Below are 15,444 nucleotides of genomic sequence, written 5' to 3' on the forward strand. Positions count from 1 at the left end.
ACTCATTTATGCTCAGGTGTACATGACTCTTTTTTAACCTCACCGTTTCCAAAAACGTTTGCATTCTCCCAAGGAAGACATTGTTAATGGGCACACTTTAGAATCAGGACCCCAGATTGAGGTGAGGTTTTTGTTCTGGGGGAGGGGAGAGTATGTAAGGTCTTCTAATGCTTTTGAAACGTGAACCATCCTTTCTGAATGGAGACTACTCACCCCGATCTATCTGGCTTGAGGTTTGGGTTGTCCCTGAGAGTTTTCTCAGAGGAGGGGATGGTCTGGAGCTGCTTGCCTTCTAAGCTGGCCAACTTCAAACAAGGCGTGGAGCAGACACCGTCTCTATATATCTGTAACCAGACACCGCAAATCAGGTGAGCTGCATTAGGACTTTTCACGCCTAGCCTTCCTTCCTGAAATAAATGATCCCATCGATTCACCTGGAAGGACAGCCCATGGGCCACAGAGGAAGAACACAAGTTATCTGACAGAGGAGTCAGGAAACGGCGGCGAGAACTCAAGGTGCGTCCCCCACCCAAGTAACAGGCCCCTGGTGCATGGTCCTCCCCTCATGATGGCAGCAGGGTTGGGCCGGTACACCATAATTGACTATGTCATCCCCCTGTGGTCCTGTGGAAGCAGAGGGAGATGTCTGATGACAGCTCACAGACACCCACGAGGAGCCTCCTGGCAGCGGGCTTTGGGGGCCCTGCAACCCAAGTGTCACTCCAGCTGTGGCGCCAGAGCCTGGCTCTCACTGAAGGCTCGGAGCCTGGTCCAGAGGAGGTGGGGCGGGTGCTGTCCAAGCTTGCCCCTGTCTGCAACCACTGCAAAATTCAGGACGTCGTGCTCCACAGGCGCGACTGCCCTGTGGTGGGGGGTGGCGCATGGGAGGAGAAGTGTGAGAGCCGCACTGTACTCGGAACCTTCAGCTTGGTGCTGTGGATTTATTCGCTCAACTCCTGCAGGAAATGTCCCCTTGAGCTCCTTCTGACTCTGTGTACAGCCTCTATGACTACAGGGCGATAAAGCAACAGAGAATATGTCCCCATCACTCGGGAGTAATAGATGGCTCAGGAAATCCAGAGTCCCGTACCAGGTGCTCTGAAGTAACCCAGCGGTAGTGGATGCTGAAGGAGCTGAAGGCTGCTGCTTCAATGTCAATGCTCATTGCTTCCTGCAGACCTGCAGGCAAAGATGTCACTGCCACTCGCATTAAAGAGGGCACCTTACACGGGATCGTGTGGGCTGGCTTCTGCTATTGAACCACGTGAGGAAGGAGAACTTGTCCCAGCCTTGAGGAGAGGGTGCGTTGACATAGCAGAGGAAGTTCCCTGACTGGGATCTGAAGAATAAATTTGCAAGCTCTGGGAAACAGATCAGGTTCACGTGGGCCCAGGAGCTGGAAAAGCATCGAGCTTTGGGGAGACATGAAGTGGTTCTGAGTTCGTAGTTTCTGGGTTGGAGGTCGTAGAGGTCAGAGGTCAAAGAGCAGCTCAGGCCCCTGCCCACCTGCGTGCCTCCACCAGCTCTACACATGTTGGCTGTGTGATTTTGGACCAGACTTCTCCAGGATTGCCTGTTCTTATCAATAAGGTGCAGGTAGCACATCCAGACAGACAGGCTGTGTAGACTTTGTGGGATAGTTTATGTAATGTGGCTGTACTTAGAAAGCATATGAGAAGCAAGTGTGGTCACCTGATGTCAATGGATGATAGAGAACTTTCCAGAATTGGTGGCATGGTAATAGGCACTTTCTTGCTCGTGGAGAGAAGGCATCTAGGACGGGACACCTGGCCCTGCTGAGTGCTGGTGACGCTGTGGCTGAAATCAGGTAAATCCCGGCTCTGCCACTTACCACTTGTGTTTCTGCATCGCTCCCTGCCTTCGTTTTCTGATCTGTAGTCAGAATAACAGTGCCTACCCCATAGGCCTGTTACAGGACTCTAGAGAGGATCAACTGAGATGACTCACGTAAAGAAACTGGCATCCAGCAGTGCTCCATAAGTGACAGCTGTTGTTGTTATCACTTGTAGCCACTGATGGATGATCATTCTAGAAACCATGGCTTAGGGACAAACAACAGTTTTTTACAGTATAACTTAAGGAGCAGAGGAGAATGGGGTTTTCTCTAGGAACATACTTGTCTTCTCTCTGTGCCTCTCCTCCCATTCAATCTGTATCCTCTCCTCTCTGAGTTCTCATGCTCTTCAAATGTCTTGCTGCCCAGGACTGTGCCTTCTGACGCAAACCAGACCTGTCCTCTCTGTAAGACTTTTTGTTTGTTTGTTTGAAATCATGGTAGATTTGCATGCAGTTCAAATACAGAACAGCCTGTCACAAGGGTACCTTGCCCATCACTCTTGTTGCCCTAGGTGTTCCCTGATCTCACCTCCCCACCATTTTCTCACAAAACTTTTCTTTCCTGAGTTCAAAGACCTGCTAGGAGCATGCATGAGAAGAGTTGGGTTGAGGTGGGGAAGAGAACGGGGGCTCAGTGCACCAGGCAGACACATCTAAGCGGAATTTCATACACACGTGCGCACATACACAGATACACGCTGTCTCAGTCAGTTCAGGCTTCTATAACAAAGTTGTCATAAACAACACGCATCTGGCCTGACCAGGCAGTGGCACAGTAGATAGAGCATTGAACTGGGATGTAGAGGACCCAGGTTCGAGACCCCGAGGTCACCAGCTTGAGCACAGGCTCACCAGCTTGAGCACAAGGTTGCTGGCTCGAGCAAGGGGTCACTTGGTCTGCTGTAGCCTCCTGGTCAAGGCACATGTGAGAAAGCAATCAATGAACAATTAAAGTGCTGCAAAAAAGAACTAATGCTTCTCATCTCTCTCCCTTCCTGTCTGTCTGTCCTTCTCTCTGTCACACACACACACACACACACACACACACACACACACACATATACCTGTGTCTCATGGCTCTGGAGGCCGGGAAGTCCAAGATCAAGGCACAGGCAAAGTCAGCAACTGTTGAGTCACTTTCTCATGGACAGTGGTCTTTTCATTGTCCACATGGTGGAGGGACAAGAGAGCTCTCTCATCTCTGACATAGGGCACTGATCCCATTCTGGAGGACTCTGCCCTCATGACCTAATCCCCTCCCAAAGGACCTACCTCCTAACACCATCACCTTGTGGGTTAGGCTTCAACATATGAATTAAGAGGGGTGAGAGGTGGGAGGAGACACAAGCATCCTGATCATAACACACACACCTTTAGACCTTTTAGAAGCATCTCCCCACCCTTTTGACCCGTTGGGATCAATGTGAATTTCTTTGCCTCCTTTGTGGTTCAAAATTTAGAAGATGATTTTAGGAGATAAAGTGATGATTTTAGGAGATATAAAGTATCACATATTTCAGCATAAATGTGTAACACTTAAAGATCACTGAAGCAGAATACATCTAGGCTAAATAGAAGAAAACCTTTGATGTGTAGATTATTGTTGTGAACCAGCCCGACTCATAATTTCGCCGGTCTTGGGTGGAAACAGTGGAAGATTAGAAAATAAACACAGAAAGAAAAAGGATGGAATCGGGAGGTCTTATGGTAGCTGATGGTCCACCAAAAAAACCCTACACGTCCAAAAGCTTTATTTTTATAGTGTAAAGCAAAGTCATCAATTAGCAAACCAAAGAGATCTCTGAAACAAACACATTTCAGAGGCAAACTAAGAATTTTTCCAAGTGCATAAACGCTGTACCCTACATAACATCTTAACTGCACAAAACAAAGGGTAAAAGAAAACTGCCTCCAGTTTCTCTGAGGGACAAGGAGGACAGGACTAGTAGAAACAGTCTGCATCACAGCTAACATGGAGGAGAGGGGAAGGGCGTGTCAATTGCCTTTACCAATTTAAACAATCAAGTCAGAGGTTGTGGGGAAGAGCGTAGTCTTTAGCAACTTAATAATCATGCAGTGAGGTGGGGGGATGGGCAGCCAGGACCCGGTCAGCGTACTGCCAGTCCCCCACACCTCTGTCCCCCACAAATCTAAACTGCGAGGACTCTGTCAGTTTGCAACCTCCACAGACTAGAGCACATAACATAGTAAGTTACCAAAGAGGCAAGACTGCTCACCCTTCTTGTTCCTTTCTCTTTTCTCCTTCCTTTTCTGTTCCTCTTCATTTGTCTTCTCTTCCCTCCTCTTCACTTCCGGAAAGGAACAAGAAACAATAATAGTATTTTCACCAGGCTTTGTTTGAAATTTCAGTTCAAACCAAGAGTCTGGGGGGTCAGCCCCCACACCACATGCCACGTGGTAAGAGGAAGGGAGACATCAGGTGTCAGCTGGGGCAGTGGCTAGGTAACCGGACGGGGCCACCGGAAGCCTGGGGGCTGTGGGCTCCTGATGCAGGAGGCACTGAGGCCAGCAGTGTGACTTGCAGCAACAGAGATGAGAGGAAACTATTGGTCGTGAGCTCTGCATCCGTGGGGAAAGGACTGGAACACGTTGGGGGCTGCTGCTCCGCCCTCCCTTATCCACGCGGGTTCTGGGCCACAGGGACAGGTTTTTATCCCTGCAAGGTTTAGGGCAGGGGTCCCCAAACTACGGCCCGTGGGCCGCATGCGGCCCCCTGAGGCCATTTATCCGGCCCGCACCGCACTTCCAGAAGGGGCACCTCTTTCATTGGTGGTCAGTGAGAAGAGCATAGTTCCCATTGAAATACTGGTCAGTTTGTTGATTTAAATTTTCTCGTTCTTTATTTTAAATATTGTATTTGTTCCCGTTTTGTTTTTTTACTTTAAAATAAGATATGTGTAGTGTGCACAGGGATTTGTTCATATTTTTTTATAGTCTGGCCCTCCAACAGTCTGAGGGACAGTGAACTGGCCCCCTGTGTAAAAAGTTTGGGGACCCCTGGTTTAGGGGAAAGTCTCTACCCTAGTGAGTATGGTGAGCATGGGAGAATTTTTACACTCTTTACAAAACTCTGTCTCTCATTTTTACCCCCGTATGAACAGGCATAACAATAACGACAAGAGGAAATTGACAACTAGATCTTACAAAATCCCAGGAAGAGTCTTGTCAGCACAGGCTGACGTCTCCTTCTCTTGTGTGGCATTCTGGGCTCTTCTCACAGGTTGTGGGGGTTAATTCGGGTACTTTTGCCCCTGGAATAGTTTGAGAATAAAATAAGAATGGGAACAAATATGATGTTGATACAGCCGTTCTGGAAGTCCAGGCCTGGATGAGGAGTTCTGGACGTCTTCCTGCCCTGAGACCCGGATCCAGTCTGACCGGGGGCATGCTGAGGGTGACACGTGGGAACTGTCCAATAGAATGAGTAATTCAAAAACGTTAGTCTATTACAATTAGGTAGGTCAATGAGAAAGCATAATTGTGGCCATTTGGATTTTGGATTTGCAGCCAAGGTCACAAGTGTGATTTCTGTTTTTCTTAATAAATCAGGTTCACCTAAAAAAAAAAAAAAAATGGGTCTGGAAAGCAGAGAGTGGCTCTTGAAAGGTCTGACCGGCGCCATCCTATAGCTCAGCCATGAGCAATATGTGGCTGGTTAAACTGAATGAAAGTTAAACACCATTAGAAATTTAGTGCCTCCTGCACTGACCACATTTCAATTGTCCCACGCTTCAAGTGGCCAATGGCTGCCATATTGGACGGCACAGATGGTGACTATGTTCATCTTCATGGAATGCCCCGGCAGGCAACCCTTTCATAGACTCACAGTCACATTAATGTTAAATACTTGATGAAAAGGGTTAGGTTTTATATTTCTTTTTTCAAAACAACATGGCTAATTAGAGACGGTATCATGATGACGGAGAAATAGTTCTATTGGGATGAAAGAATTAACCCAGGGTTGTTAACTGAAATACACACAGGAAGGCGTGTAATCGGTAACTACAGTACATGAGAATCATATCTGAAAACTGAATTTTAAGAGTTCCTTCCAGGGATAGCACACACTCTGCTGGGAGGAAATGACTATGTTAGATGAGCACATACACAAAATAATGGTGGTTGAAATGAAAAAAAAAAAAAGTTTTGAAAGGAAACAAGAACTAAAAAGGAAGGGATAAGGGATGAAGTCTAGTGGGTGTCATTAGTACTAACATTGGGGAAACGCGATAAAGACATAACTAAAATCGGAAAAGAAAGTCTCGTAGGTAAATCTAAAGATTCAGGGAAGACACATAAAGACAAACAACAAAGCTAGGGAAGATCTTGCCAAAAAAATATGATAATAGGGTTTTTAAGGTCCAAAGCTCACACAAGTGGAAAGGAAAACCCAGACTCGCATCAGCGTGTGGGCAAAACATAAGGAAAGAATTTGTGGAAAGGGAAATGACCCTTGAACACATGGAGGACTTTCCTTCATTAATGGTCAAAGAAAAAAAAAAAAAATGTGACTTGAAGGAACATTTATCAAAGTGGCAAAGAGAGGGAAAGATGGAAAGAGTGAAATATGATCAAAGCACAGGATAGAACAGGAGGCCCGTTGCTTTCCCACAGTTATCAGAATGTAAATCAAGGCAACCATTTCTGAAAGCCGTCCAGTAAAATGTACCGAGAAAATGTGCATACCCTTCGACCACTGTTCCCACTTCTGATGCTAAGCAAAGAATCCAAAAGGTGCACAATGCTTTCTCTGCCAAGTTTGACAACCCCTATTTTAAAATGAACTGGGCAGCCCTGGCTAGTAGCTCAGTTGGTTAGAACATCGTTTTGATATGCCAAGGCTGCAGGTTCATAACCTGGTTAGGTCACGTGCAAGAATCAACCAGTGAATGCATAAATAAGTAGAACAACAAATTAGTGTTCTCTCTCTCTCCCCCTTCCTTTCTCTCTAAAAATTAATTAATTAATTAAATGAACTGGGCAGTGTTGAATACATTCTTTTAAGAAGCCAAAAACACAGAAATTAGGAGCCCTCCTTTGCCCCTTCCTCAATCCCATTCACTCCCCCCTCCCCAGCACTGAGGCTGGGAGGGGTCCTTCAGACACTTTGCCATCCATCTGTCCATCTTTCCATGGGGTATCACACTATGCAGAGGTATACGATATATTTTGTGGGGTTTGGTTTTGTACACAAATGAAATCATGTTTAAGTATTACTTTATCACTTTCCCTGTCCCTGTGAGACCTGCGCTATCACGGCCGAGTGCCCTGTCTGTTCTTCTCTGAGCCCGTGCACTGTGCTTCTGTAGGAGGGAGAGCCAGAGGTGGAAACACGGGCTGCGTGCTGGAGTTACAGTTGACACTGCAAGAGAATCCATGTGCACCCGCTTCACCAGGCTCGTAACACTGACTGTTATCGAAGAGTTACCGCATCTGCCAGCCTGACAGGTGAACATCATATCGAATTGTTTTAATGCTACTGAACTGGTTGTGTTCAGCTGTGCATTAATCCTTGGCTTTATGTTGAAAATGTCTTCTAATCACCTTTCAACTATTTTAAAACTTGTTAGTGGTACCTTTCTCATAAAACCTAAAGGTCTTTTGTGATCTGATTTATCAGCCATTTGCTATGCTTCCGACTTCATGTGCTGTTTAAAATGGCTATCATTCGCCAGAGATGATAGAAATATTCATGCACATTTGCTTGTGATACTTTCATGCATTACGCTTTTCTTACACACTCAAATCCATCTACAAGTTATATTGCCATGTGTGAAAGAAAGCTTACAGGATAAAACTAGGTGGAAGAATAACATGTGACAAAAATGGCATATAGAAAAGAAACTAAAATAAATATACCAAAACACAAACCGTGGTTGTCTTTGGGTAGAGAGATTAGATGTGATTTTCTCCCCCCTCTAATTTTTTGTATGCCTGAGACTTTAAATAGTATTGGTTATAGTTAGAACACCTTTTATGTCCCTTTTCTGCCCAGTACAGTGCCTGTCCTTTGCCCTATACCCACATGGTTTGAAGACACCCAATCACAGCACTCTACCCTTGGCCACTGATGTGGACTCATGGTACAGACTGGGCCTGCCAGGGTCCTTAGCTGCCCCAGGAGGCGAAGGATACCCCTGTCCCTGGTCACAAGGCTGACAGGTGTGCGGCCAGAGCTGCTTATAGACTGACTTGAGCTGACCAGATAGTGAAACAAGTCTCACACACACACACACACACACACACACACACAGGGCCTCACATCACATAAGCACCAGATCTAATTTCCCCCAAGCTCAGGCCCATCTGTGGTTGAGTTACCGCAGCAGATAAATCCCTTCCTCCCTTTTTGCTTGAGGGTGAGTAGGATTTCAGTTACTTGTACCACTAGGGTCCTGAATGAAAACAGCTGTCAGGAAAGGGAGAGGAGAGAAAGCTTCAGAGATAGGAAAATATCATTAGTAAGAAGTAATATACATGCATCTGGGACTGAAGCAACCCTCACTTTGTAGAAGAGACATTAATACAAAGAACATAAAACAGCAGCCATTTGGTGTGTAGCCATTAGAGCATCTTATTACTGAAGAGATAACTAACCGAATAAGATAGTAGCAAGCATCGGCGTAATTTCATAATGTCTGTGTTCCCAGCAAGGCAGGGAAGGCCAATGACATTAAGCATGATGTTGACAGGAACAGAGATGGCACTCTGAAGATACAGCACCTCAGGTTGGCTCAAACAAGGTGTCAAAAGAAAGAGACCTACATATATTTGCAGGCATATGATTAGTAGACTCCATCTGTGGATTTTAACAAGGGGTGTTTGGCTTAATTTTAAAACATACTTCTGGGCAGTGTCTTGTACCATGGAACTCAAGAGCTGAAAAACTTTAAAGGGTGTAGCTCATTCATCTTAAGAATCATGAACCCTGCAGAGATTCAGGCCCTTAATTGGTGTCTTATAGCTAGTCATCCCAGTGTAGGGTTCAAACCATGTGTCTGGGACCCAGTCTGACGGACTTTCTATTGCCTTTCAAGTGCCAACATGAGATGGCTAAGGTGGAACAACAAAGACAAAATCTCTCTGTGTGTGCACACACTCACACACACACAAACACACCCCTCAAAATAACAAATACGTTACCTGAAGAAGAAAGTAATTCTGATCCTTTTTACACACACACACGCAAATCTAAGTTTCTGTTAAGTATTTTAAAGACGTGTTGAAAGTACACTGTGTTGTTAAAGAGGGTTGAAGTTAATTGCTCATGGAAGAAACATTTATCTGGGTGGAAGTTTCTGCTTGACAGACACAGGCTTTCAGTCTGACAGTTAGTTGTAAGAAATGAGTGAGTCTCTTCAAGTTAATTTATTTTTTATGCGGTGGGATGACAGTCATCATCCGAAGTTATTTTTAAGTTTTCCAGAAGCGTGAAAAAACTAACCAAATCATTCCTTTATAACTTGTTTCAAGGGCAAAGTTTGACTTTTGTTTTGAAAATCATTTTTAAACGGACCTGCCACTCTCCAGGAATCCAACCTTTCCAGAGTCTCTGGGACACCAAAGAGCTATTGCAAGTAGGGAGGAGTTGGCTGTATCTCTTCCCCGGTCAAAGGTACACCTCACAATTTGCGAAGTGTGATTATTATTTTTCTGAATGTTGACTATTTTTAAAGATTTTATTTATTGATTTTTTTTTTTTTTTTTTTTTTTTTTAGAGAGAGAGAAAAGAGGGGAGGAGCTTCTCACATGTGCCCTGACTGGCAAGCTTGGGGCGTCAAACTGGCAACCTCAGCATTCCAGGTCAACACTTCATCCACTGTGCCACCACAGATCAGGCTAAATGTTAAATTTTTTAAAAACTGGACAAAAGGTCAAATTGAACTTGATTTTTTTTTTAGTATAGTTTTTCAGTACATGTGTGAAAAAATATTTGGAGTTTGTTTGGAGCTTAGCACACAAAGGTTTGAGAGTCATTTCGGATCAGAAGAAACCAGGCGGAGGCAGTCAGTTGCTCTGTGGCTATGAAGCGGTACTCACTGCAAAGGCCATGCTCAGTCCTCCTCTGAACTTCATACACCGTCAGCCGAAGCACGCGGGAAATGGGAAGACGGACGCTTCCCACCAATGGAGAGAGATAAGAGTCCATTGCCATGGCCGCTGCTGCAAGTTTGCATTCCAATGTCACATTACACTCCCTACTCTTCTTATGTTTGTTGCACTATATTTATTTAAATTAAATATAATGTTAAAATATAAATAAGTATCAGAATAATAAATACATTGTATCAGAAATAAGTATAACTGTAAATCATTATAAGTAAAAAATAATTATAATGAATAATAAATTAAGTATATTAATTAGGTCTTAAATATAGTATTTATTTCTTTACATTAAACCCGCAGCTCTCTCTAGCTCAGGGGTCTCAAACTCGCAGTGGATTAGTCTGCGGGCCGCACAAAATTGTTTGGCGGGCCGCGAGTTTGAGACCCCTGCTTGTCCTCTGCTTTACTTCTTCTAGAGCACTTGGCGCACCTGTGGAATCATACAATTTGCCTGTGTTCCTTGTTACTGTCACCTTGGTGGTGAGTGTTATTTATTTTGTTTACTGCTGCACACCAGTGCTAAGAATCAGGCCTGGGACATCACAGGCTCAATAGATACGTAGCCAACATGCATGACGAGTGTTTTGGTGATGTGTTAAATCGGACCATCAGATGACTGATGGAGAGGGTGCCCCTCCGTGGCAAGTGTGCCTGGTTTGGGAGTAACGATGTACGTGTGATGTGTAGGGAAGGAAGGCTGACCTGGTGAGATAGTGCTTGACCTCAGAGCCTATGTCATGGATGCAGTGTATAATGAGCCCCTATCGTGGGACATTTCTTGATTCCTGATGAATTAGGTCATTTGATTTTACTTCCCACAGATGTCCTCTGTTGTTACAAGGTTGGTCTTCAGTGGTCTGCATGTCCCTGGCCATCTAGATCCTTCTCTTCTCTCACCAGACCGGCTCGGGCAAACCTCTCCTGTGACACTGGTCTTTACATCATGGTCCCAATACTCAGGTCAGTCTTTCTCCTTTTCAGAGCGCAGGCTCTCAGGCCCAGTGGGGCCAGGGGCTGGGGAGGTGCTTGGGCTCTGCGGAGGTGGCCTGAGACAGAGAACAAGCCGATTTCCAAGCATATACAGCAATTCTGAAAGAAAGAACAGTGGTGCAAATTAGTACTTCTTCTGATAAACCACGAACACCAGCCTTGGACTCACTAAATCATGTCTTCCCCCATCAGTTTGTAGGAAGACATTTACTTCTTTTCATCTATGGTAATTTCAGACATGAGAAGCTTTGTCCTTGGCCTGACCACAGCTCTTTGATAAGATGTAGTGGGGCTTTCAAAGCTCATTATTGGTAGTTATTGATGGTTCTGAGCTTACTTAAAAGACAGCCAACTTGTTATTCTCTGAAAGCCTCCCAAGCTACCTTGTTCCTATATGGTTATCAATACATTGAATATAACGAGCCGCTATACAGACCTTCCTGCACCAAGCACTCCGCTAAGCTCATTACACATATTACCTCATTATCCTACAGAACAATTTCACCATTAGATAGGGACTGTTATTATCCTTATTTAACAGACAAGGAAGCTGAAACACAGAGAAAGGATGAGTAAGTACCTAGAGCTGGTAAGTTCCTGAGCCAGGATGGGGATTCAGGCATTCCCCTACCTGTCTCAGTCCACCACCACACGAGCCAAGCCCTGGCCCTGATCTTTATTTATCCTTCTGCTCAGAGGAAGACCCTGCTGCCCATCTCTGCAGTCATCTCCCCAAATTCCTTGCAGTTGGGATGAAACCACTCAGTGGCCCTTTCCATTCTTTGCAAACACTCACAGGTCCTATCAGTTCACCTCTTGGCTGGCCCCTGCTCAACCTTCTAGCTCCCTGAAGTTTTAACTGGAATACTTACAAGTGAAGAGTTCAACCAGAAAAATGCCATGATCTGAAGGGTCTGGGGGAAATGGGTCTGGTGCTGGTATGTGGAAGGGGCCGGAGGAGGGTATGTGGTTGAGGAAGGGGGTGGGGGGGAGAGCTGTTGGAAAGTTTAGCCATGAACACTGCAGGACGTTTGGGAATGGAGGGGAAGGGATGGATTCCAGAGTCATTCCAGGGAGAACAGTGGATCCTATGGGTGGACAACTGCCTCTGGGGATACTGGAGAGAAGGCAGTTAAAATGATCCCATCTTGGGCCCAAATAGGCATCATGAGAGTGTCATGACCTAAACAGGTCTACCAGGGAGCTCACCTAAATCAAGGAGAATAAGAAGTTCATTTTAGAATTCTTGTAATCATCCCCACTCAGCAGTTGAAAAGACACCATAAATGAGTATTTAACGAGCTCCTTCAAGCATCCCACAGAGCCTGTGATGTAAAATCTCCAGCAGCCACTAAGCAAGGGTGCTGGGAGCAGGGCCTTCTTCCTGGCACTGCTTCCCAGAGTACTGGGCGAGTTCGATGCGCCCAGCCCTCACCCACAGAGGTGGAATTTGGCATAGGATGTAAGTGTGAAGAGCACAGCTTGCCAAATAGCCTAACCCCAAACAGTGGCAAGTGACCTTTCCGTGTCACACCTAAAAATCCTCAGAAAGTGACAGTGCAAACCAGTTATGTGCTTGGTTTCCAGACTTGATCTCACTTCATACTAAAAGAAACTTTTTTAATAACAAACTCAAGGACTCTTGGATGGGCCTTCCTGTTTCTTTCTCCAAAAGAGGAGCTGAAAGTGCCAGCAGCCTACACATGGTGTGTGTGTGGGGGGGGCTCCTTGGCAGGTAGCTGCGGTATGCAGGCACCCTAGGTGAGAATGCAGGAATAAAAGCTCAACGTCAGGGCTTCACCTGGGCCCAGACTGCTGGCCAGGCAGGGCCCGGAGGGGTACGCTCAGAGGCAGACAGGGCATGCAATGCCAGGGAAGGGTTTCAAGAATCCAGATGTCTGGTGACTCATTTTAGGGACTGGCCCCCAATCTCGGATGGGACCATCTTCCCCGATGTCACAGAAGCGCAGTAGCGGACGCCACGCACAGCAGAGATCATTCCCACGAACTTGCGGGGGCAAATCTCTTGCTTCAGAGTCTGACTTTGGACCGAGAACCTGAGTGAAGTGAGGTGCGCGGTCCTCCGTCCACAGGGAGTCGCCGGCTACGGCAGGGGAGGCGGCCCGTGTCGGCCCGGCCGCTCGGAAGCCCCGGATCTGGAGACCGCGGGCCGGGGAGACGTCCAGTCCGGGTTTTGCCGGCTCGGGGCCGAGGGCTCCGAGGCGGGTGGCGGGCGCGCGGCAGTAGCAGCGCCCACAGCTCCGCCTGAGCGGCCGCGCTAGGCCCAGAGGCGCGGGCCCGGCCGCCGGCCGCATGGGGCGCAGCGCGGCCCGCGGCTCCGGAGCGGCGGCAGCGGCATTGGAGGTGGCGGCGCGCGACTCGCTCACACCCACTGCTTTCCCGCCGTAGTCCCGCTGCAGCCCGCAGCCCGCAGCCGGCCGCAGCGTGCCCAGCAGCCGCGGGAGGAGCCACCGCAAGGAGCGGAGCCGACAGAGCCGAGCGCAGCGGAGGGACAGCTCGGTGGCAGGCATGCAGGCGCGCCGCCTGGCCAAGCGCTCCAGCCTGGGCGGCCGCCGTGGCGGCCCCGCACTGCACCCGCCCGGCCCGGCGCCCGAGAGCGGGAGGCCTCCGCTGCCGCCACCGCCCCGGAGCGCGGGGACCGGGGCCGCTCGGGCCGCCGGGGCCGCCGCGTCGCCTGTGCTGCTGCTGCTCGGCGAGGAGGACGAGGAAGAGGAGGGTGCAAGCCGGCGGCGGCGGGGGCTTGGGCGGGTGCTGGAGAAGCCCCGAGGGGGTGCGGAGGAGGACGAGGACGACGACGAGGACGATGACGAGGAGGGGGTCATTGAAGTGGTGGACGGCGACGATGACGACGAGGACGGCGAGGAGCGCTTCCTGCCCCTTGGCCCTGGCCGCGCGGTCCCCAGGGGCCCGGCCCGGGGCGCGTTGAAGGTGTGTGTGGGGCACGAGCCCGACGGGCAGGGAAGGGAATATGGGGCTGGGGAGGGGACCGGAGGCTGGAAGGGACAGCCCGAGGAAGGGACTGGGCCCGGGAGGAGCCGGCCCGGGGAGGGGACAGGGGGCCGGGGAGGGGATAGGGGGCTGGGAAGGGGACGGGATTCTGGGGAGGAGACAGGCTGGGGAGGGGTCAGGGGGCCGGAGGGGAGGGCCCGGGGAGGGGACAGGGGTCCGGGAGGGGACGGCCCGGGGAGGGGACAGGGTTCAGGGAGGGGTGTGTGAAGCACGCGGGCTGCTCAAGGGCCGGTTTTGCTCATCCTGATCTCGGCCTCGTTGAGCGCGGTCGCTGCCCCTTCCTCGAAGGCTGGTCTCGTGCGGGCGCGGGGAAAGGCCACTTGTCTCCCTGAGGTCGGGAACTTGGAGCTGGGACGAGGTACGCATGGGTTTGCGCCGGGTGGGAACAGGCGAGGTGGGAGGAGTGGGATATTATTCTTCCCGAGGAAGCGGGAGTGTCCCCTTGTCCTGGATTTGAGGGCTAGTCGGGCTCCCTGCTACCAGCAGGCAGCTTGTTTTGTCCATGTGAGCCCCTCTCCACCCAAGAACAATTATCGAGTGTCGGTCGCCCGCTCTAGGAGGGAACCGACTGGTGAGCCCAGCGCAGTCACAGCAAGCCCGCGGTTTCTGCACGCATTTCGCTGGCAATGTTGGCACTGCCCCTTGCGCTCCCCTGTTTCAACTCGACATTGTTTAGCATTTTGCCTTTTTTCCTTGCTCAAAATTACAAACGAGAAAGAGAGAGAGAAAAAAGAGGAATTTGGGAAAACTGGGGTGGGGTGGGGGATCTGGCATTGAAAATGAATGCGAGTTTTATCTGAGGATCTGAGGATTCCAGCGAAGTCCCTGTGCCCTGGAGCACCAAGATCCTTCGGTTTGTGTATCTTCAGGAGATAAGGGGTTTATTATTACACAACTGACTGGCTGGGCTTCCAGGCATGCGATTGGCCAAGGCAAACCATGCCAAGGTTCATGCACAGTGTGTGTTGCTAAGAAGTTTTGAGGGCAGCAAGTGGTAAGGAGGAAGGGAGGGTGTGATTTTTCTCAACAGTGGATCTCAGCGTCAACTGCATGAGTGCTTACCTGAGTTATCAGAAGATACTGGTATATTAGGAAGGAAAAATACATAAGCAAGTGAGTTTAATAGATAGAAAGTTGTGTTTTTTGCAAGGACCAGCATAAAAGTCAGCTCCTCAAAGCAGGAAATTGTAGTTCCAAAGGAACCTTAAATGCCAGCATTTTGGAACAGCCTCAGAACAGGCATGGTCACAGATTTCTTTCCTAAACCACCCTGGGAGTCTCTGCTCTGGAAATGAGAAATTTTCAGCAAGTAGTCCTTTGGGAAGATCATTTTGACAGTTGCTTGTTGGGATCCAGACCATGAGCATACTCATTACCATGACCTGTTAAAAGCCTGCATCGGACGGCTATAGGACTTAGCTGGGTTTGGAATTAAGTCAT

General features: G+C 48.5%; 1 protein-coding gene across 3 annotated transcripts in view; it reads left to right on the forward strand.

The window, feature by feature from the left end:
* The first annotated feature begins 13,398 nt into the window (after positions 1 to 13,398).
* The window catches only part of ZNF704 (zinc finger protein 704), a 158,262-nt gene continuing 156,216 nt past the window's right edge, over positions 13,399 to 15,444 (forward strand). For all 3 annotated transcript variants that reach the window (XR_010750471.1, XM_066378824.1, XM_066378825.1), the window contains exon 1: positions 13,399 to 13,923. Coding sequence is in view for 2 of the 3 variants with exons in the window: in XM_066378824.1 (XP_066234921.1) it covers positions 13,504 to 13,923 (420 nt within the window). In the remaining variant the exon portion in view is untranslated. The remainder of the gene's footprint in view (positions 13,924 to 15,444) is intronic.

The sequence above is a fragment of the Saccopteryx leptura genome, chromosome 3 (genome assembly GCF_036850995.1).
Source record: "Saccopteryx leptura isolate mSacLep1 chromosome 3, mSacLep1_pri_phased_curated, whole genome shotgun sequence".
NCBI lineage: Eukaryota > Metazoa > Chordata > Mammalia > Chiroptera > Emballonuridae > Saccopteryx > Saccopteryx leptura.